The sequence below is a fragment of the Seriola dumerili genome, unplaced genomic scaffold, assembly GCF_002260705.1.
Source record: "Seriola dumerili isolate Sdu_G_001 unplaced genomic scaffold, Sdu_1.0 BDQW01000091.1, whole genome shotgun sequence".
Lineage (NCBI taxonomy): Eukaryota > Metazoa > Chordata > Actinopteri > Carangiformes > Carangidae > Seriola > Seriola dumerili.
In genome coordinates this window covers 3,050,632-3,073,865 of record NW_019174346.1, presented here as the reverse complement: position 1 = coordinate 3,073,865, position 23,234 = coordinate 3,050,632, and the positions used below count along the sequence as shown (strand labels likewise).

General features: G+C 40.9%; 3 protein-coding genes across 4 annotated transcripts; 2 read left to right on the top strand and 1 right to left on the bottom strand.

Annotated features, from left to right (window-relative positions):
- Positions 1-318: 318 nt before the first annotated feature.
- Positions 319-11,935, bottom strand: myo19 (myosin XIX). The gene is made up of 24 exons (XM_022745832.1): positions 11,703-11,935; positions 9,946-10,093; positions 8,865-9,013; positions 8,436-8,549; positions 7,546-7,678; positions 7,392-7,461; positions 7,167-7,269; positions 6,967-7,063; positions 6,771-6,847; positions 6,588-6,678; positions 6,204-6,369; positions 5,917-5,990; positions 5,712-5,833; positions 5,409-5,522; positions 4,589-4,765; positions 4,366-4,503; positions 4,147-4,254; positions 3,983-4,053; positions 3,822-3,901; positions 3,074-3,228; positions 2,714-2,843; positions 2,294-2,379; positions 1,884-2,207; positions 319-1,802 (listed from the first exon to the last, which is right to left on the bottom strand). Exons 1-24 carry the CDS (start codon positions 11,760-11,762, stop codon positions 1,689-1,691), a joined length of 2,901 nt encoding a protein of 966 aa, XP_022601553.1. The 5' UTR covers positions 11,763-11,935; the 3' UTR covers positions 319-1,688.
- Positions 11,547-14,561, top strand: pigw (phosphatidylinositol glycan anchor biosynthesis class W). 2 transcript variants are annotated; one of them, XM_022745833.1, is made up of 3 exons: positions 11,549-11,596; positions 12,573-12,713; positions 12,971-14,561. In XM_022745833.1, exon 3 carries the CDS (start codon positions 12,974-12,976, stop codon positions 14,465-14,467), a length of 1,494 nt encoding a protein of 497 aa, XP_022601554.1. In that variant the 5' UTR covers positions 11,549-11,596; positions 12,573-12,713; positions 12,971-12,973; the 3' UTR covers positions 14,468-14,561. The 2 variants fall into 2 exon arrangements, with proteins under 2 accessions (XP_022601555.1, XP_022601554.1); XM_022745834.1 differs by lacking the exon at positions 12,573-12,713 and having other exon boundaries at positions 11,547-11,596.
- A 772-nt stretch (positions 14,562-15,333) lies between these two features.
- Positions 15,334-22,942, top strand: ggnbp2 (gametogenetin binding protein 2). The gene is made up of 14 exons (XM_022745831.1): positions 15,334-15,419; positions 16,259-16,377; positions 16,930-17,010; positions 17,134-17,387; positions 17,849-17,947; positions 19,721-19,834; positions 19,952-20,161; positions 20,305-20,479; positions 20,587-20,775; positions 20,879-21,011; positions 21,133-21,258; positions 21,378-21,526; positions 21,611-21,823; positions 21,925-22,942. Exons 2-14 carry the CDS (start codon positions 16,285-16,287, stop codon positions 22,126-22,128), a joined length of 2,040 nt encoding a protein of 679 aa, XP_022601552.1. The 5' UTR covers positions 15,334-15,419; positions 16,259-16,284; the 3' UTR covers positions 22,129-22,942.
- The last annotated feature ends 292 nt before the right edge of the window (positions 22,943-23,234 follow it).

Below are 23,234 nucleotides of genomic sequence, written 5' to 3'. Positions count from 1 at the left end.
GTCTGAGTGGTGGAGGGATACAACCAAAGGAGGTTTTTCAGATAATTTTTTGATACATTTGGAGGGGGAAATTCATTTTTTTATATAAAATGTCTTAGAATAGGCCGCACTGTGCCATGTGTGTTGTGTGGCTGCTGTAATTTCTTGCCACAGTATGTACAGTATATAGTGTTTAAATAAATGTTTAAACTTTTAAAAACATCAGTTCCTGAGTCAACACTAAATGATTTACTGTGACATGAACGCCTGATCACACGCAGACAAAGTTTGAGTTGTAAAGAAAATTTTGTACATTAAAGATTTTATAACACACATTTATTTAAATATTAACAAAATTCAAGTTCTTGTACACAGATCCCTTGGTCCCCCTGACAAAAAACATTACACAAAACATCTCGATCCTGACACATTGACGTGAATGTACAGCAGAATAAAAAAAAAAGAAAAAGAGATGAAATAATTCAGTGAGCTAATGAAGACAAGCTAGGAATCAAAAGAGCCTGTGAGTATGTTTGGATCAAAAGCTTAAAAGATAAACATCAGTTTTAAGTTACATGCTTCATGTTTAGTAATATTTTTTATGGCAAAAAGAAAAATGCTTTGTGAATGAAGATAATAACATGTTAGTTAAAAAAACAATCAACTTTTTCTTCCACACAGAACACTGTAGTGTACAAAGACTTTGGTTGTTATACAGTATTGTCATTGCTTTGGACTGCAGCTGATAAAATCAACATAGAAAGATGTTTGGCTGATGAGAATATTATAAAGCAGCAATATGAATTAACCTGGGTTCATCCTTTCTCCGTTTCACACCAGTGATGTGTTTGCTTGTTAATGATTGTTGCAGTGAGTGAGCAGGTGTGTGGTTTTTAATGTGCAATATGTGCTTTACATGTGCAATACTTGCTTAATTACCATTTTCTTCCCGGCACCAACCACAGTCAAAATAAATGCAGGATGTTAACATCTGCAGTCATGTGCAGCGGAATCACCCAAAAATACATGTATGAAATCACACTTAAATAATCACCTTTAAATAAATACATTCTAACAGCCCACTTTCCATTTGAGTGTAGATTTTTTTTTTTTTAAAAAGGCACATGACAAAGGCCCAATACTTTGACCAACAGTCAGATCTTACAGAGACGCAACAATGAGACAAAAAGCTGCAGTCGTCATTTTTTAAAAGGTGCTATGATTGTGCTGTGTAATTTCCGTTCTCGAGACTCATTTAAAAAAAAAAAAAAAAAAGTGACGTCATCATAACGACAACTCACACGCTGTTTTCAATATGTGGGACACATTTACCTAAAGAGGTTGAAAAATCTCACCTGCCGTATCTTATATGAAGCAGAGGGCAGTTCACTGACTGAGATTTTGAATTTCAGATGATTTTGATCTAAACACCACAACAAACGATTATGGATAATAAGTCAAGTTTGTAGCACACTGACTTCCTATCAGGTTACATATAATTATTATGCAAAGGTCCAGGTTTTGCAAGTGTTTGCACCCTTGTATAACACTGAGTAAGATAAACTTTGGCAATCTTCCAAAAAGAACTTCTTCCTGTTCTAAGTTAGATGCAAAAACAAGCAAAATGGCAGCAGAAAACAGCAGGTTTGTTCCCTCTGTGTCAGATTATCTTTTATCTGGATCCATGAAATCAGCCTTTAGTGTTTCTCTTACAAAGTTTTCTCTAGCAGGATCTCGTTGAACCCTGTCACGTCACTCTTCTGGTCTGGCTGCCTGTCAGCGTAGAGAAGAGGAGATCTCTGATAGTGCAGCTTTACGGATCCCTGTGGGGAGAAGTCAAATTAAACCTCACAAGAACAATCATTTATAGCTTTAACAGAGCTGGCGTGGATGTGCTGTCTCACCTTGGGTTGGGCCCGTATGGAGGCGAGCCCCTTGGTGTACTGGTTGGTCTCCACCTTGTAGTCCCCTCTCCTGGAGGGCAGGTTGAGTGAGGCCATCACAGACATCATCTTCTGGAAGCCCGTGGCTGTCAGGGACACGGTGATGGACGGGGCCGAGGCCAGAGCCAGGCCCATGGGCCAGCCTCGCACCGTGACAGGCTCCTGGATGTTGGAGAGCTGCACCGAGCCACGTTCCCTGATAACCGGGTTCAATTCTGGCACTTCCTCTTCCACAAGGTCCTTTGCATCATCGAGTTCTGCCTCGGCCAAAGATTTCAAAAGAGCCTGCCACGAGAACCAAACAGTCATTTACATATTATTCACATGAAAGAATGAAAGAACACACAACCTATGATGTTACATGTTCTCACCCTCCACCGCCTCCAGGTGTCCTGGATGACTGTAGCTGCTCTGTTCCACCTCTGGACCTCCCTCCTGACCAGCCAGGACCGCACCGCTGCAAGCAGAAGCAAACACATTAAACAGCTAACAGCCGTTCAGTCTGCGAGTTTAAATCTGAGCACAGTTTGTCTCATTGTGGAGGGAAACTTCTGTACTCCCATTCAGAAGGAAGTATCAAAAGAACATCTGCCGGTAACCGTTAATCAGATGAGCTTTTATGTGGCAGCTTCTGTCGCCTCTGAAAGGATGAACAGTGTCAGCCTGCGAACAGCGTGTGCAGACGCCGCCAGCTGGTTCCTGCTGGCCAGTCAGTCACACAGAGCGAGCAGAGCCTCAGAGCTCTGCTGATTCCACTCAGCCGTACCTGGACGGGGGTATTAAGAGTTTACCTGCTTGGATCACGATGGCAGACTTCAGACGGGCGTGGCGTCTGCGCTGCTGGTACCGGAGCCAGCAGCACTGAATGGAAAAGGCGCACTGAGATAGGATCTTATTCCTCTGATCCTCCAGCAAATCTAGCTGTGAGACAAAGGCGGGGGAGGTCAGTCCTCCAACATAAGACCAGAGCGCTGACTTCCTTTACAGCCGCGATCAGTAATTTTAACATTTAAAACAACCACTAAGAGCTACATGACCGACTGAGTAACAACTTCTTTGTACTATAAAGTAAATTTAACTATTTCCCAGGAACTTTTCCACAGAGTTATATTTATATTGTGTGAAAATGCATGTGTGTATAAATGACTAACCATTGACTGGGTGAGGAAAACTTTAGTCCTTCCACAGTGCACCCATGAATTGGGTTTTCCCAGGCAGTGCGAGGGGTCTACAGCCTGGGTCTGCAGCAGCACCCTGAGGAGCTTCTCCACCTCTCGCTGCAGGACGTCACTGTCAGCCTCCAAATCTGAGACAGAGCACACGAGACATTCAGTTTTCCCACATCACAGTGTTTCAGGCAGTGAGGTAAAAAGCGTCTAGTGGATAAAGAGCACATCGGAATCAACAGCACAGCTTCCACAGACTCTGATATTATTACTGTGGATTCAGTGTATTTTTCACACCCGACAACATGCAGGTGCAGATGAAGACAGAGAGGAGGTGTAAAGAGTTCACTAAATGTTTGGCAGTGTCAAGATTTAGTGAGTACTGATGCAAAAAAGCAAATGAACAGTGGGTTAAAACAAATAAGTTCAAACCAAGAACGATTAAACAGCATTAAACAAGATGCAAAGCCAGATCTGATAGTCAGAGGTACATGCATTTACCTTCGAAGTTCATAAGGAGTTGTAAATTTTGTTAGAAAGTCCTGTTTTTATAAAACCAAATTGAAAAGTCCCAAGGAGAGCAGAGAACTGAGGGTCAAATTTACACAGAGGGCTAGTGAAGGGAAAGGAGAAGAAACCTGCAGACCTAAAGAGAGGAAAGAAAATCAATCTTTGTCCACAGTCAGCACGTCAAAAGTGACCACAAACGGACACAGCAACAAGCTGTACTCACCAACACAACGAGCCTCCGACTTGAACTTTGAATATTTTGCGATCAGTCCGTAACGTTGCAGGAAGCTGCTAAAAGGAATTCTGCTCAGAAAAGAAAAGACAAGTCAACCACAATCCAAAGGGGAAACAAAATGACATGTTGGAACAGGAAAAATATTTCACCTTATTGGAAAGCCAGCAGCACTGATGTGTATGGTCTCCACGATCCCACAGGCCTCCAGCTGCATGATCACCTGACGGCAGAGAGGAAATATCCGTGAAAACATTTCCCTCTGGTGAATGAAGGAGTCACTGTTGTCAGTGTTAAATGTGTGAGGAAGATCTACCTCCTCCTTTTTGAAGGTGAGCGGTTTGCAGTCTGGGTTCGGTTTGATGCAGCGAGTGTAATGAGGAGTCGTGGCGTGGAGGATCTTCATCAGGCTCTCCAGGGAGTTCTACAATCAGACATTAACACCGTCAGTGTCGGGATTAAATCCTCTCAGGAACTCTGCAGCGCGTGAGAAGCTAACATAACCCTGCTGATAAAGGCTTTAGTTGACTCCCACCTTGAACTTGGAGACCACAGTGACTTTACTGAGCCCCTTGGAAGTCAGATTCTCAGTTTCCTTGTCAGTGAATATTTGGTGAAGCAGGGAGTTTCCAGACTTCTGAAGCAGGCTGCTGAGCTCTGGTGGCACTGGGTCCTGAAACAAAAACATCCAGTAGAAGATGAGCGGACGGACCTGTGTGTTCAGCTTCTCCGAGAGCACTTTAAAAAGCTCCTCTTGCCTTGTTTTTCTCCACCATGCCTTGTATCTGGTAGTTGACTTTGCCAGCGTAATGGGCCACGGTGAAGTGCGGCACCTTGCTGAACTTGTCCCAGCTGATGTTGACGTTGTCGCAGAGCTCCTTCTCCAAACGGACCCTGAACATCTTGGAGTCTGAGGCTCGATTCAGACGGCTCTCCTATAGAACAGGTAAAAAGCTGTTAAACATCCACTTACTGCAGATACACACTTTACAATTAATAATAAATCACTGTACACAACAACCAAGAAGACAAGTGCAATCTCTTCTGCATGAAAACAAAGGCTTAAAAAGGGCTGGAGGAAAAATACGTCTATGTTGTCCCCTTTATGAAAAACTATTAAAACTGGCTTCAGTGTAAAAAGATTAATCCATACTTGTATCTATGGCTGCACAATTAATCTAAATATAATTGAAATCACAATCTGGCCAAGTGCAATATACAAATCACAGCTGTCACGTGTGCATTGTCAGCACCATCAGTGCTGTGGCGCTACAGAGACGCCGTGGCCTACAAATCATATTCTTCAGATGTAAAGGAACATGTTTGTTTGGTGCAAGACCAACAAAAATCACATCATCATCATCATTTTACATTTTTTTCCAGTGAAAATGAAAATGATCATGAAATCACAATATCTGCCAAAATGATCGAAATATGATTTTTTTGTTGCATATGGTGCAGCCATACGTGTATCATTTATTTTGAAGAACTAGTTGTATATTTTCTTTCACATCATTTCAAAAAATAAATAAATATAATTATCTAAATAATTTAACAACAAGAAAATGAGCAGGATACCTCGTTAAGAAGAGAGAACACACTGACAGGACTCCCCTCTATCAGATCCAGGCAGCTCTGGTTGTCTTGGTATTTGACAAAGGACCACTGCAACCCCTCGGACACATACTCCTCCTGGGAGAAGGTATAAACATTTATGTTCAAGAATAAAACCCTTTCTCACATTAAACACGAGGTGAAACAAGTTGTTGTTGAGAGATTTCATAAAGACTGAAGACGCCTCCTGACACGCTGAGGCCTGGACATCGTCAGAGAATCTGTGGCTCTGCACGGAAACAGAAAAGCGCCCGACGCCGCACCGACCTGCTGAGCTCGGAGATAATGGGCCACAAAGTGCTGCTGCAGTTTCTCGTTGGCGTAGTTGATGCACAGCTGCTCCAGGTTATTGATCTGGAAACACTCGAACCCGTACACGTCTAGGACTCCTGGAGATCAGAGAGGGGAGGACGCTGAGCTCATGAGAAGAAACTGGAGATTTGTGTTCAGTGTAGTCAAAAAAAGCTTTTACCTATGAAGTTGCACCATGTAGATTTGTCTGCACACATGCTGTTGTTGATGAATGTAACCAGCCATTCAAATAATCTGTTGGGGAAACAGTGACACATTTATTTCTACGATAATAAGAAGTGAATCATCATCATTTATCAGACATGTTCCTCACTGTTTAGTGTAAATAAAAAGGCATGACGGTTTCACATTTCAGCGTTCGACGGCAACAGGACAAAAAACATGATCACATGACGTCACTGTGTGAGAAATTGCTGCTTTATTTAATGATCAAATCCTCATTCTTACTGGGCGTAGATGACCTTGGCCAGACAGTCTCTCCTCATGCTGCACTCTGCCTGGGAACAGGGTTTGAGCACGCTCTGCTTCCCCGCCTTCAGAGTCCTCACTCTTAGACACATCTGAAGCTCCTCTGCAGGGACACACAGCAGCTCAGCAGCCCTCTGCAAGAAGTCTACAACACAGGCAGGAGACGGAGGCTGTCGTCAACACGTTTGTTAATGTCAGGGAGCAGGACGATATCATCAATCAGCAGCATGACACAAAAAAAGGACAACATGCATTAAATCTTTGTTTGTGTTTATGTCAGCCTTCAATGTCAAATGTACACAGAAACTGGATGTTATTGATACGAGTTGAATGAATATCTTAAAACAAAATCATATTCATTACCTCTAGACTGTTCTTCTAGGTTACAAGGTTGTGATTCATCCGTTGAAGAGGAGAAATTCACATTCCCCAGCTGCAGAATCCCCGCTAAGATCTGTAAAGCATTACAATAAACAGAGAAGTTAAACCCTGTGAGAAATCACGCAAACAAAACAACGCAGTGAAATATGAGGATCAATATCTTACTGTGAATATTTGTCTCTGCCTTTCTGCGTTAATGCCCAGATGCACCATTGCCTCAACAGTCTCATGAAAACAATCCTCTATAAAACATTAGATGAACAGCGGTTACTTGTAAAAATCGTTGTCAAAAAATGAATGAAATTTGTATAAAACAAAAAAAGAAAAAAAAACTAAATGTGCACAAAAATTTAAGACCAACCCTCCACTGTTTTTTCAGCATTCGGCAGCCACACAAAACGTTGGCCGCGAGGCATCTCCCACTCCTTTCTCTGCTCATCTGTGGCCCCTTTCATCATCTGACAAACAACACACTCACAGCTTTTAAATGTGTTAATATTAAACTAAAATAACCATATCATCAAATGATCAGCATATAATAGTGCAGGTCTGTTAAATCACCTGGTAAAAGATGTGGAAGTTCCTCTCGTTAGCCGGTTGGCAGCCGACCCTGGTTTTCTCCAGCAAGTATGTTTGCACAGACGCCCCCACTAAGAGCTGACACCTTAACAGCAAACACATTAAACATATTAAGGTAAGGTATCCTATAGGTGACTATGAGAAAGTGAGCTGATGCCATGCGGCGGATGTCGTCTCGTGTGATGATGAAGGAAGTGCAGCAGGTACCTGTCTAGCTGCAGCTGGATGTACTTTCCAAAGCGGCTGCTGTTGTTGTTCCGCAGCGTGCAGGCATTGCCTAGCGAGGAGCACACTGTAGATGAGTGACTGTGCACAGCAGTGATCTTCACATTAACTACACACCAGTGATCTGTTCTCTCACCGAAAGCTTCCATGATGGGGTTGGAGTCCAGCACCCTCTTCTCTATCCTCTCCACCGTGTGCTGACTCTTGACCACCGAGGAGGAGGCTGCCACCGTGGCGTAGTACTTCATCAGGCAGCGAGACGTCCACGTCTGTGTAGAAACACGTGACAAAACATATCAGTCAACTAAAGTTTCTTTCTACTGATCTTGCAACCAAACCTACAGAGATCACACACGTTAAAATGCATATTGCGATTATTTTGGGAGATATTGAGATATCAGTCACAGCTTGAGTTGGAATGGTAATTTTTGCATTTTTATTTTTCGCTGAAAACATTTTCACATGTTCCTTTATGTCTGGAGAATATGATTTGTGAGTCGGGGTGTCTCAGTGTCGTGACACATTATATCTTTATCAAAAAAATTGCAGCTAACAACTGTTCAACATCTTTATCGATTAATCTCTTCACTACTTTTACGCCAATCCAAAGTGTAAAATTGTGTAAAAATGAAAGAAGAAAATAACAAAAAATTTCCATCACAATTTCCCAGACCTCACGGGGAGTCTTCAAATTGTGAGTTATTCCATATTCCAAACCATGAGCATCAAATCCTCACATTATGAGGAAACATTTGACATTTTACTTGATAAACAACATGATTAATTGATTATCAAAACGGTTGACAATTAATTTTCTGTTGATTCGTCTCAATCTTCTTTGCCGAAGGCTAATTACTGTAATGTTTTCCTCGGAGATCAACCACCATAAAACAATGTGACGAGTGATCAGATGTGTTTCCCTCTGGATTCTGTGGCATTCAGCAATCAGCTCAGTCTATACGCTGTACATTGGCCAATATCCTGATCTAATGTGTAAACAAATAAAACGTCTGACTGATGGTTTACCTTTCCTGCACCGCTCTCACCGCTGACCACCAGCGACTGGTTCACTGGCTCCAGCTGACCCTGAACGTTCCTGTAGGCCTCCTCTGCCACAATAAAGATGTGAGGTTTGAACTCCTGTTGACAACAATGTACAGACTTATTAAGATGCTGCTCATTCACGACCTCAGGGAGAGCTGTCAGCACTTTGCAGAGTTTAATGAGTTTGACTTTGACACTGTTCTTGATTAAAGGAGGCGGACGAGGAGCAGAGCAGACTTTATGTTTGAAGGGACAATAAAACAGGAGGGTTGATGATTTTAAAAACTTCTGCAAAGTTATTACACATCAAACATACTGAACATACTGATGAAATATTGATTGCTGTTGACTTGGTGACGCATTCGTGGTACAAAAAAAGCCAGATTCAGACAGTTGTGCTGTTGTAAATACCTGAGGCTGAGGAGCACAGTGATACTCCTTCATCACATCCAGAGAGTAGAGGTGTGGGATTGGCTGGAAGGGGTTGAGAGCCACCAAGGTGCAGCCAGCATGTGTGTAAAACACCTTCACACTGTACCTGGCCTGCAGGCATTTCAGCACTGCCAGGGGAAAAACATCAAATATCATTAGATATCAATAGTGATGAAAAACAAGCAGCTGATAACCACCAGAGGCAGGAACAAGAGAACTCCAGAGAACATATGTTTACCTAAAATAAAATTCTTTGACTACATAAAGTAACATGATCCATATAACCAGTGCAGCATAATCAGAACAAGAGCTTTAAAAGAAAATAGTAATCCCCAGCTGTTACCCTGACCTCTGCTGTTACTAAACTGCACTGTTGTGTTTTCTCTCCTCCGCTGAAATGAACAAAAAAAATAAATATAAACTACAATCTTTGTATCGACAGCAAATGCTGATCTTTTCTTACATAGTACAATGACACTGTATCTTTATGTCAAGACAAACTGAGTAAAAATGACAAATGATTAAAAAACAAAGTGTTGCACATAGACACTTTAAGATATTGTGCTTCATATTCATCTATGTCCCAATCATAATACAAATGTAAAAGGAAATGAAAATTTGTTTTTTTTAGAGGCACATGTCAAAATAAAAAAGTAAATCATGCCCTTGGTTCTTTCAGTTGAATAAAACGTGTTGTGTATATTGCAGCATTTCAGCTGCACAGCAATCTTTCATGCATGAATTTTTTTTTTTTTATCATCCCTGCAGATTTTATCTTGACGTGGGTCAATAACACACAGTAAATGTTGCAGTCCAAGGTGACATGAGCTGGAAAAAACTGAGTCACACTGGCTGCATATTTGTAAATAAAGACAAAGTTTATGCAACATATCAAACACTAAACACCCGCTGATGATCTAAAGATCATCGTTTTAAGTGGAGGAGGTATGATGTTGATCACAGCTACACAAGATTTATACCAGGTGAAATGATTTAAATGAGATTTAGCACTTTAGAGACTCTAGAAGAGACTTAAGTGCTCTCCATGTTGACTAGTTACCTGTTGTAGGGGTCACGGGGTTAACTTTAGTGAGGTCGTCATAAGTGTGGAGTTGGTCTTCATCAGTGAGGAAAGCCTGAATTTCTCCCTCCAGTGAGTCATTTAGGGACGGAGGAGGAGAGCGGTCTTTGTGGACAAATCCTTTCACCTGTGTATGAGAGGCAAACACACACAGAACGGATATTGTGCTTAAAATACGAACAGACAAAAACAAAACTAACAAAAGAGAAATAACATTTCATAAAAGACCAACATGATTGAACTAAAGGCAGGAAGAGCAGGAAGTGTTTTCTTTGTTATTCTTGCAAATACCTGAAACATAAACAACCTCTTTCACCTGGGATGTCCTCATGACATCAAGTCTGAACCTGCCAGTCTGCAGCAGGTTGAGATGCCTGGCAAAGGCAGTATTTTCAAAATAAAGGTACATTCTTTGCTCCAGACTCACAGCAGTGCAGTAAAATAAAGTCGTATTTTTGCCTCAAAATGTCAAACATTCTGGATCCATAAAATCTGATAACATGTTTCTGGGTCATAAAGCTTCTAAAACGTTTCATCACAATGCAATTAGATGTTCAAGTTTTTATTCTTGGCTTTTAGATCTGTCAAACACCATAATACAGATTATGAATGTAAATCAATTATGATTTTTCACTTTATTACAGAAGCTAAAACCACCCAGTGTCTTACGCTGGTAATTGCTATGTGTATTTTTACAGAACTACTTACTGGTCCATGTAACATGTAATTATTTCAGTCACAGTCACCTCAGACTGACAAAATTAAGTCTACCCTCTCCAGCCAGCATCACGTGGCCTGGACCTGCAGGCTGCCTTGAGGACTATCAACAGTTTGTCCAGACAGATTTAATCCAATAGCAGGCAGCCTACATCCCATCATTGTGCAAGGCTATTTTAAACCAATTTAAATAGTCTTAATGACATTGATTTATGACTGAGGCTACAAGAACACTATCCTGAATACACAACACAGCATGGCACATAAAATTAAGACTACAAAGTGTCATATGGCATTGTGTTATACTATGATTTTAGAAAGGAATACTGTTTAAGAATAAATCCTGCTAGTACAATAATCATATACAGGAACAAGACTTTAACAAACAATGTCTTATTTTTTGTGACACCTGTAGCCGTCGTCGTTGACTGCTGTTCTCCTACCAAACTGCAGTCAAAAACCTTGCAATTTAGTGAATGTTGTGCAAACGGCAGACTGGCAGCTAACCCAGTATAAATCATTATCCAAATATTCTGAGCCACTAGTAAACAGTAAACGTTACAGCAGCGTGTGTAAGCGTGTGTCTATATCCTGAAATTTACAGAAATAGCTGCTGTTATGAGTACAAGTGGCTCACAACAATTTGTCTTCAGTCACGTTCCTCGGTGTATATGTGTTAGAAAAGGGTAAAAAAAAAAAAAAAAAAAACTTGCCAATTCTTTTGCTGTTAACCTTGGCGTCATTTGATCCACGCATTTTGGGAACTATTTTTATCCGGCGCATTAATCGTTGGATCAAGTTATAGTTGTTCGGTCACAGGTTTTGGGTTCATAAGACACTTTTTACAATGCGTTTGAAAACGAACCGCCCAATCAAAACGGAGAGCCGGTGCAGATTGATAAAGGTGCTACAGGTAAAGTTAAACTTGTTATTAACTTTTTCATTTTACAAACCGAAAAGAAAAGCTCTAAAACACCAGTTAGGAAACTGTAGATGGGTCATCCCGTGTCCCAACTTACCGTTCCCCCTCCGTGTGTGTGTCCTGCTCTGACGTTACGTCGGTCGTCCGCAGAACTCATTGATTTTACCGTTACCCTCGTGGCTGTCTAAAAACACAGACAAGAAACTTTGATAGGAACTATGTTTTAATTCTGATTACGACGGGTCTCGGTTATTCTACTCTGTGGTCCTGAACGTCAACATTTTTCCATTACTACAACAAATTCCTCAAGGACAACAACTTCCCGACCGCCTCCTGCCCGTCCGACTGCCTCTCTCTTATTCCCGCCCTCCTCCTGATGTTCCATGGGCCCAGCGGTCTGCCGCCACCAGCACTGATTTATATTACTCTTACTTTAAAACCTTGCTGCTTTGGGACTTATTTATTTTATTTTCTCCCCATAAAACTAAACCTGAAATTACTATATCAATGTTTGGCTGATTTTCCTTTTGTATCTTTCATCTCGGCTCACAACCTAATGGTCACCCTGCATTTATCAATTGCCTGAAATAGATACTAAACCAGAGTTCTTCATTTTATTCTTTTACACGTGTTGGTAGTGATGCTACTTTTTCAGAATATTTTTTACATGCTGGAAACTCTTGTCCCGGTTAGGCCGGAAGTTGTCAGAAATCTGAGCTGTCCTGAATGCGTCATAGGATTGAACACGGAAACGAGCGAATGATGCTGGAGGCTGCTCTAACTCAAAGGGATACAGTTTTTTGTAGGATATGATGGATACACGGGAATAGGATGACTAACATGGATATGGATTTCATAGTAAGAAGTGTAGTTTAGGGTGTATGAGAGTGTTTATGTGTCTTTTATTTGTTTTGTTTTTCTTTGTGGGAAGTTAGATTGTAAGTCTGTTGTTTGATCCACACTCCAGAGAAGAAGGTGGCGGTAATGCACCACTTAGCTGGATGCCAACCACTGTAAAACAAGAGTAAGAAGAAACCTGCTCTGAACTGTGAAGCTATGCTGTAAAACTGGTATTTTATTGAACCTGCATATCCCACGCCTAAGCGAGGTAAGTCGTGATAAGCTACTGCTAAGCTACAAAACTAGCTACTACGCAACTATCTTATGGAACGTCGCATTGTAGATCGGAGAACCTAATTGACTCCACTCGTAATAAAGTAACACTATTTTTATAGCTTTAAATTAGAAAAGATAGTAATATCCTTGTATAATTAACATGGGTGCTGTCATAGTGTCCTAAACCCATATTCAGATTGTATCTAAGTTCAGTCTCTTATAGTAAATAATGACTTTTATTGTTTGCAGGCCATGTCTCAGAGGGGACTGAGGGAAGCGTTTATCAGTAATCTCAATGGGACCAATCTGCCGGAGGTGGCACTGGGCTCATTTCTCTCTCCAGTATGCCTCATCAACAGAGGACTGATTCTGATCCTCTACCATCAGGCCAAAGGGACTCTTCCACTGCCACTTCCACTGATCTCTCACCTGCTTCTAGACTTCTCTGTCATTATTCTTCCCCTCATCTTCTCATGCACCATCCTGAGCAGCATTCTTTACGAGGTCATCATAAGCTTGATCTTGGTTTCAGCTTGTGTGATTTACTATATTTATCGCACCAACAGTCACCCATCTACTCGGCACCCAAAGACCACTGTCAGCACCTTCCTTCAGAGTCATGTTCAGTTCAACCAGGTTCCCTTTGTGACTGTCTTCAGAGTGTTTGTCAATGTGAAAACTGCCATCAGCATTCTTGCTGTAGACTTTAGTGTCTTTCCAAGGCGATATGCTAAAACAGAAACCTATGGAACAGGGGTTATGGACTTTGGCGTTGGAGCGTATGTCTTTGCAAATGCCCTCGTCTGTCCAGAGGCACGGAGGAAGAACATCTCAGGATCCAAGGTGAATCATATCACAAAGCAGCTCCTATCTGTCTGGCCTCTGGTTGTTCTTGGTATGGGAAGGCTAGTGAGCGTCAAAATGACTGACTACCAGGAGCATGTGACAGAATATGGCGTCCACTGGAATTTCTTCTTCACACTGGCCATCGTCAGAGTTGTGGCGTCTATGCTTTTGGCTCTTTTACCAGCCAGTCAGTCATGGCTCATTTCTCTTCTGATCATCGGGCTTTATCAGTTCACTCTGGAGACATCAGGGCTGAAGGAGTTCATTATCCACAACAATGACAGAGAAAAGGACTTTCTGCATGCGAACAAGGAGGGCATATTCTCTGTAGTGGGCTATGTAGCCATCTACATGGCTGGGGTTCAAGTTGGACTTTATGTGATGCAGCCGAGATCCCAAGTTAAAGAGTGGCTCAAAACGCTATTAAACCTCTTGTTTGGTAGTTTTGTGCTTTACAGTGCTTTGTACGCATGTCAGACACTGGTGGAGCCAGTGTCTCGCCGCTTATCTAATTTACCTTTCTTCCTCTGGAGTGTTGCTCAGTCTTTGCTTTTTATGTTCTGCCTTGGTGTAGCTGATATGGTTTTACTGTTTTCCAAAAGAACATCAGGCTGTCACTCTGTACCCTCATCGTGGAGTTTGCATAAAAAACAATCAGACTCGATCTCTGACAAAAAGACTGGTGAAATGGAAAGATTGTGCCTGGTTCAAGCTGTCAGCAGGAATCAGTTGTTATTCTTCTTACTTGCAAATGTCATGACTGGACTGACCAACTCAGTAATGGACACAATTAACTGTAGCAATTCATTTTCAGTGTGTATTTTGCTGTTATACATGTTCATGAATTGCTTTGTAATATATGTTTTACATTTCTGTGGAATTACAGTGAAATTCTGGTGAAACTGCATTCGTAAAAAACTACATGGTTTGTAAATAATCTGTAATTCACTATTGTGTGTGATATGTTTATTCATGTAAATAAAATCTGAATAAATGAGGACTTGAAACAAGACACTGTGAAGTGTTCTTAAATGATTTAAATTTGTTTATGTTTTGCTTTTTATTTTAAAGTCTAGTCATTGCTGCTTGCAGGTGTGTGTTCAAGCTTGATAATGTTTTCCACTTATATTGGATCTGCATATAAGGATTTTAAGACTGGGTAAGCAGCAAGTCTGAACTTAACATGAGAAAACAGTTTAAAATGTTGCAGCAATTGATTACAGCCTGTTATGTAAAAGCTAAAGAGGTAAAATATATATAGTTAAATTAATCATGAACTGGACTCATTTAACTATTATTGTTTATTATTAGCTATTATTATTGTTATTACTAATGAGCTGCTGGAAACCTGAATTTCACCTAGTGGATGAATAAGTCTTTCTATCTCTGTATATGTACACACCTGCTGTTTGTTACTTCACTGCTTATTTCATTTCTCAGTGAAAGGCTGTTTAGATTCTCAACCTCGCATTCTACTCAAATGTCAATAACAACTGTCTATTCATCATTACAGTCTGCACCAAACCCTCACCTAAAAATAAGAGCTGAGGTCCAATACAACAAATACAACAAATGAAATTATATATAATATATAGAAATTAAGAAGTGGGAATCCTTAAGGCTTACTTAATCATCATTGCAAACAAACTAGATTTATAACTTTGCCTGTATGAATGAATATTTTCTCTATAAACTGAGCTATAACGCGCCCCCTAGGGGCCGCGCGCAGTATAACGTGAGCTACTACGTCGGAGGGCAAAGGTCAAATCAGTCATGAAGATTCCGCCACCGTAGCAGGCTCACTCACTGTCGTACTTGTTTATTTTTTTTTAAGGGGAACTTTTAGAAGCGGGTAAGTATGAACAATAACTGGGTTTAGTCTGCTGTCCGTCTATATCGTCAAGGTGACATCCTATGGTCAACCGTTTAAACGGTTATTAGAGAAGCTGATGAAAGTGACAGTCGCTAAGTGGCCAGTCATCTACTTTAACTTTATATTAGCCGTACTCAGGCTTGCTAACGTTAGCCTTGTAGGATTGCTATGCTAACTAGTGAGTTAGCCAAGTTTGCTGGTATCGACAGGGCGTAGACAAACTATATAATCACTGCAACATATTTTTTAATTGTTAAGGTATTAGAAACTTCCGTGTACAATAATCGCTTGAGGACGTTCTGCACAGAATACACCAACCGGCTTCCTCAATTTCCAAAACCGTAGTGGCAAGTGGAATTAGCTAGCAGGCTAACATGAATTGGCTAGCCGCCGGCAACTGCTTTATTCTACCCAGCAGACAGACATCGTCGTGAATTAACCTGTCTTCAAACTTCAATACTCTCAGACAAAACACCCTTAAACAGGTTTTACATATTAAAACGTTATAATCCTTCCCCCTACGAGCCTTCGTTTCCCAGGTTGTTCTGCTTACTTAACTGGTTAAATCTGGGTCACGGCAAATCTGTATGTACTGCAGCAGCGTTAGAGAGGGTAAATCAGATGCTGTCAACTTCAACACATGATTAACATTTTATAACGTGTTTTAGTGCCAGGCAGTCGGAAAGATAGGCTTTACTGTAGTTACAAGGTGATGTTGTAGCTAGTCCCGCAATGACCTGCAATCGATTAGCATTAGCTTGGTGTAGCCTGTGCTGATGTCAGATCTGGTCAGTCGGTCTCTTGTGTGTCACCTGCAGGCGAGCTGCACCAACTGGAAGAAGTCATGGCACGACTGGTAGCAGTTTGCAGGGAAGGGGAAGATGACTACCCATTTCTCGCCAGACAGATCCCCCTGTATATCGATGACACTCTCACGGTAAGCAAGCTTTCCCTTATTTATGACCACAGGGAGAATGTCTGCTAAGATCACAGTGAAGTGGCTAACTCAGCCATGAGGTTCTTTGTGTCAGATGTTAGCAGTCCATATCAGTTCCCTGAAGTCCCAGTTCCTTTGAGAGGCAAAGATTCTGTCAGTTTTGCTTACTTTGACGCACAATTAGACAACATTATAAAGGAAGCTTAAACTATTATCAAATCATTGCATTTCTATGACCATGTAAGGGTGACACTTTGTGCAATCTGTCAGTAGGTATTCGACCATCTTGGCTTTCTTAACACGTTGGGGTGGTGCAGATGCAATATTGATAAAGTAATGCCATGTTTCTGTAATATTACATTACATATTACAGTCATACACCCCAAGTGTGAAGAATTTTTAATGGCGATTGTACAAATGATCCTCACTTTAATTATTTGCATGTGATGCATACAACTAAAAAGTGACACATTAGTAATGTAAACAGTGACACGGGACTTTATCACAGACACTGATGCACATTAACTGTTGTGTATCATCTCCTGTTGTCAGATGGTGATGGAATTTTCTGACAGTGCCATGGATGTTGACAGCCACGAAACAAACACTTCTCATTGGAAACAATTTTCTGAGGTGAGGACTTTTTAATTTTGTAAATACTGGCTCCTCATAAAATGTATCAAAGCACTTTTTTGGTTTGTCTTCATGTGACTTGGCTGCAAAGTGTTGATAGATGTATAATTCCTTGGCTTTTAGTATCACTCCAAGTTGAAGCAACAGGACTTGAATATCGCCTTGATGGTGACGTCCAGAGAGGTGTACAGTGCATTATTTCAGCTGGTGCCGTGCGTGGGCTGCAGACGAAGTGTGGAGCGCCTCTTCTCACATTTGGTGGAATCGGGGAACCCTGCTCTGGAGCCCCTCACAGTGAAACCCACAGGCATGCTTTCTGTCACCAAGGGCTGTTTAGTGGATGTAAAGAAGCTTTACACCCTCTTCTACGTCCATGGGTATGATATAGGAAACGGTTCTTTCATTTTCACTGCAAAATTGATTAAACCGTGTAGCAAATGAAATCAGCCAAAATATGAACAAGTGCTTTTGTTAGTTAGAAGCCAGAGAACCAAAACAAAAAATATGAAATCAACAAGAAATGCTTTCTGTTCTTGTTGAAGTACTAAATATGCTATACAGATTGAAACACTGATCTCTACCCACTGTTCTCCTCTTAAGTCAACTTCAAATGTACTGAATTTTTTATGCTAATTCCTGAGACATGGATGTGACAACAATGGTTAAATACATGAACCTCAGACTGTGCACAAAATCTAAGGTATCTTAGTACTGACACCTTTCTTGATCAGTGTCAAATACAAAGATAATAGTAGTCTCTTTATATAATTATATATATAATTCTTGAATTTTCTATTTTTAAAAAAAGTTTTGTTTTTTTTTTGTTTTTTTTTTACAGGTCAAAGTTGAATGACATGATTGATGCCATTCCAAAAAGTAAAAAGAACAAGCGGTGCCAGTTACACTCCTTAGACACACACAAACCTAAACCTTTGGGGTGAGTAATACACCTGTTTTCATCTGTTTTCCTCGTCAAACTGTTGTCAGTTGTTTTTGCAGAATGTTATGAAAGTGTTGTTCAGAGGCTGCATTTCAGGCAGGACCAGTGTTTTTAACTTGTCCTCTATCAAATCATAGTAATGAGGGGATAGAAAGAGCGGGGTAGGTTTTAATATTACACTGAAAGCCAACATATGTAGCATCTTATTGTCCTTTGAACAGCTTGTGTCCCGCTGGAGGTTGACACAAATTAGAAAAGATTAGAAAAGAGAAAATGAGCAGTTGACAAAATGATCAAGTTGTCTTTGTATATTTTAATAAGAGCTTTGCAAAGGATCAGTGTACAGTCACACAGAGTGCAATTGCAGACTGATATTGAACAAAGAGTGCACATGAACTTTATAGAAAAAAAGGAAGAAGGGGGCAGGGTCAGGATGTGTGTGTGTGTGAACAATTCTAGGTGCCATCCTAACTGCCAAGAAGAAGCAGGTGTGTGTTCAAGGATAAACTACTCCTTAGTTTGTACCGGACAGTACCAGATAAGGAGCATACACGTGGGAACAGATTCACATTCAGGGATATACAAAGCCAAGTCATACAAAGTTCAAACCAGGTTATACAAAGTGCAGAATATATTTTTTCTTTTACAACAGTTTAACCCTTTCTCCAGCCTTCAGAATGTCTGTTTTCTGAAAGTCATCACTTTGTACTGTTTGTTGTTTTGTCTTTTTCGTTGGATTGTTGAAAATATACATAAACTTCGGTCTCAAAAGCTGGTTGGCTTTATTGCTGTGTGTGTAAAATTAGACAGAAAACAATATATGGTGTTTAAGGCTTTTTAGGAAGTTGTGTCACTGGCGTTATTATAGCTTGCTGGTGTGTACAGCTTTCAACTTTCAACTTTCAACTGTGGTTGTTGGGTTTACCAATAATTATGTAATGTGGTGAATGTAACAGTTTGAAATAGAAAGCTAGAAATTTTGATTTCCTCTGGCCAATTCTGATAAGAAAACAAACTAAGTATATAGCCTAGTTGCATAATTATACTATAGAATGTATGTGCTCTTAACATCATGAGTGAGAATACATTTTTTGGTATTTGATCAGTGTCTTTTTTTTTAAATCAAAAGACAGCACGATGAAAACAATCCCACAGGAGATTCATTTATCTACATGTACAACTTTGAGTGTTTTCTCTTAAAACAAGTAAAATCCCTATTTACAGTAATGTTTTGTATCATTCTTATCTTTTGTTTCTTTCTTTTGTTTTCTAACATTGAAGACCTTTCAGTAGATGATTGTTTAGTTTGGATTCAGGTTTGGGAAACAAAACAGTCATGTCAATCCCTCTAAAAACTGATAATCATAGTGTAGTTTAATCCAAGGCATTACCACATATTCATCTCTTGTCTTTCTGTTTGCAATCTGTCTGCAGTGCTTAAGGACATACAGCATCAGTTCCATGCATTAAGCAAGGCTGTGGACACTGGGAATAGACAGCCTTAGTCAGACATGCTGGCGTTGTTCAAGTGTAGTAAACACAGTGAAGGATTTAGCAGCTAAAACACAGCTAAAAAAGACAGTGAATGATTGAGTTAACATTTGCCAAGTGTCCAGAAACACGACTCGTATGAATGCTAATGTTGCTCTGTGTCTGTTAAATGTGGAAGGTGACGACAATTTCACCATATCAGCTTGTATACCGCTTGTTTCCGCTGCCAGTTATAAGATGCTAATTGTGATGTCCTATCTATAATAAATGTGCTTACAGAGGAAGCTGGATGGATATATGGGAGCTGATGTCTCAGGAGTGCAGGGATGAGGTGGTCCTCATTGATAGTGCCTGTCTCTTAGAGACGCTGGAGACGTACTTGCGTAAACACAGGTAATGTGTGACTGTCATAGCCTTTATTTCCAAAAAAAAATTTTTTCCCCCCTCCTCAACATTAGTTAGAGCTTTAAAAAGACCTGGATTAATTGCGTATTACTTTGTTGTCCACAGGTTTTGCACTGACTGTAAGAATAAAGTGCTGAGGGCATACAACATCCTGGTGGGAGAGTTGGACTGCAGTAAAGAGAAGGGGTACTGTGCCTCCTTGTACGAGGGACTATGCTGTTGCCCCCACGAGCGCCACATCCATGTGTGCTGTGAAACAGACTTCATCGCTCACCTTCTTGGTCGGGCAGAGCCTGAGTTTGCAGGAGGCTATGAGTAAGTAAAGGTTTATACAGTGACCGCTGCTCAGCTCACATTCACCACTGAAGAAGTCTGTTTCATTTAAGAAGTTTCTATCCCGCCTCGATCCTTTTCAGTGTATAAATACATTCAGTTTATGATATTATGTTTTTTCAAAGACGCAGAGAGAGACATGCCAAGACCATTGACATTGCACAGGAGGAGGTCCTGACTTGTCTGGGTATTCACCTCTATGAGCGGCTGCACAGGATCTGGCAGAAACTACGAGCCGAGGAGCAAACCTGGCAAATATTGTTCCATTTGGGAATTGATGCACTACGCAAAAGTTTTGAGGTACACAACTTCTAAGCCAATGTGTGTGTGGTATAATTTCAAACTGATTTCTGAGATAATGAATGTGTTATGGCTGTGTGATATTGCATCTGTTTTTATGCCTCTAGATGGCAGTGGAGAAGATGCAGGGGATCAGTCGGCTAGAGCAGTTTGTCGAGGAGCTGTCTGAGGAGGAGAGAGCCAAAGAGCTGAAGCAGGAGAAAAAGAGGCAGAAGCGAAAAAATCGACGCAAAAACAAGTGTGGCTTTGACATAACTGAACAGGAGGCAGAGGACAAGGACAAAAATCTGGATGAGGTAATCGTCCACTAACACCACGCTCCCCTTACACATTATTTAAGATGTCACTCTTCCTCTGCAGCTATATGTTTGTTTACCTGACTCATTTGGTGTGTTGCAGGGTTCTCTTGAGTCTGTGGATGGCAGTTGCAAGGCCTGCGGTAGCCACGATGAGGAGGAGGAGGCCGGCTGTGAGGAGGGCATCGCCGCCAATGGAAGCACTTCCTGTAGCTGCCCAGACAACACCAAACAAGGTAAAGATGCACACGGACATCTCCACAAGCCGTTAAACCTGTATATCCATGGGGGTTACAGCATTATCAAGACTATTGTAAATACAAATAACGACCCTGAAAAGAAAATGTGTTTCTCCAGACTTGTCCCCCCACAGCAATGGCAGTGACTATGGCTACTCTTCAAGCATGGAGGGCAGTGAGATGGGATCACGAGAAGGCTCTGACATTGCCTGCTCTGAGGGAATCTGCAACCATGATGAAGCAGGTCAGGCTCAAGTAGCTCTAAGATGCTTTGGACTCTGAACACTGAAACCATTCCAGGGCCTTTTGAACATGCAGTGTATTGTAGTTTAGTCACAGTCTGTTTCTGTTTACCGTCTGAAGGAGATGACCCAAATGTCCATCACTGTGCTGAAGACAAGGAGGAGGATGGGATAGACAGCTGTGTGGACTTCTGGCAACACTCTGAGGAAAACACTCAATGCAAGAGTAAAAAAAAGAAAAGGAAGGGCAAAGGTTTATGCAATGATCAGGTGAGAAAACAAGCTTGAGATTTCACATGCTGTATGCAGAATACACCAAACTGTGTGCTAATTAAAGCATGCATATTTCTACAGGGACAAAAAGGTGAAGGTTGTATGTCAGCTGGGAACACAACAGGCCACAGTCCAACATCATCGCACACCTGCCGAACCAAAGAAATCTTTTCCTCCTTATGTGGCGATACATTTGCCAGCATTGCACTACGGTTACCATGGACAGCACATCAGAGGAACCTCAGCCATCACGCTGGGCCTCCAGATGCAAACATAAGTCTTGTGGAACTTCTGGTTAGTGAGAAATGTCATTTCAAATGATAAGAAATAGACGCAGCCTGTTTAATCCTCGTACTTATGTAACCTCACATGCTCCTGCTGTGTTCTTAATCCAGGATGATTCAGAGGTGAGTTCAGACGAAGAGAACGGTCTGACACCGGATGAAATCCAGGCCTTTCGAGAAAGAAACCAATCCTTCTACAACAATCGCCACCAGTACCGACAGCTCCTGAAAGAGAAATTCACCAACTACTGCCGTGCCACTGAGCGCAGTAAGCCAGTCTGTGGAAAGTGGTTTGCCACCACCAGTGTCAACTAACTGTACTAATGAAATCTTCCACTGGGGGAAAAAAAAAACACTCATGACCACTGCTGCAACATGTTTAGAAAAGATGAAATCCTGACTTAAATTTGGTGTCTTGTTCAGTCATTTTTCCTAAAAGTAAATGTAATTCTTACTTTCTGTCGGTCATCTCTTTCTCTCTCTCTCTCTCTCTCTCTCTCTCTCTCTCTCTCGCACTTGTACACCAACACACCTTTCCAACTCATTTCTTGGCCACTTTCTCACCTGTAATTGTTCTCTTTGACCAAGCCTAGCTGTTTGTTGGTCTTCTGTAGGGTTGTTGGGTAAGAGCACAGTGGAATCAGTAATCAAGCTTTGCAAGCTGTGACATTAGGGATAAATTTTAGGAGTCTTATTTTATGTTTTTGTTTTGGTTTTTTTCTATTTTGTTTCTCTTTGGTGATACTTCAGTGTAGTGGTAAAGGTTGTACCATTAAATGTGTACAGAAATTCTAAATATAAAGATTTTACAGAGAATAAACATCCATTTGTAATAAGGATTTGGGTGTAATGTTAAGAGCGCAATGTGCAAAATTTACTAAATAAAGAATATTTATTAGTATGCATTATACATTTGTTCTTTTTTTTTCTTGACCTTACAAGATTTCATTCATTGATCTTAGACGTCTCATAAACACTAGAGTTCTCACTCTGTAAGAACACAGCCTGGTTTATCAGACAGGTGCTAAGCCTGGTCCTGAGTTTAGAACTGTATTCAATGAACATCTCCATTGAAGTTTTATCACACTGAGACTAGTTTTAGTTCTTACAAAGGAAGCTGGAGGTTTGTGGGAAGATTTCCAATGTCAGTAAATTTGAAGCAGTTTATTTGAAACTAAATCGATTTGTGGCTTTTTCTTCTCTTCACAGTCAAATATTGAAAGACTTCACTATCAAACTGATGAGGAACTGTGTCTTATATTCACCCTTGATCATTTATTGCCCCGTTTCAGCAGGTACCGGCCTTATGGCAGAGCACGATTTTTTTTATTCATTCAGTGTAATCTACTGTAAATGTAATTTAAACATGGGACAAATTCTCACATGTACTCTTCACACTGCCTGGAATTAGGTTCAGGGAG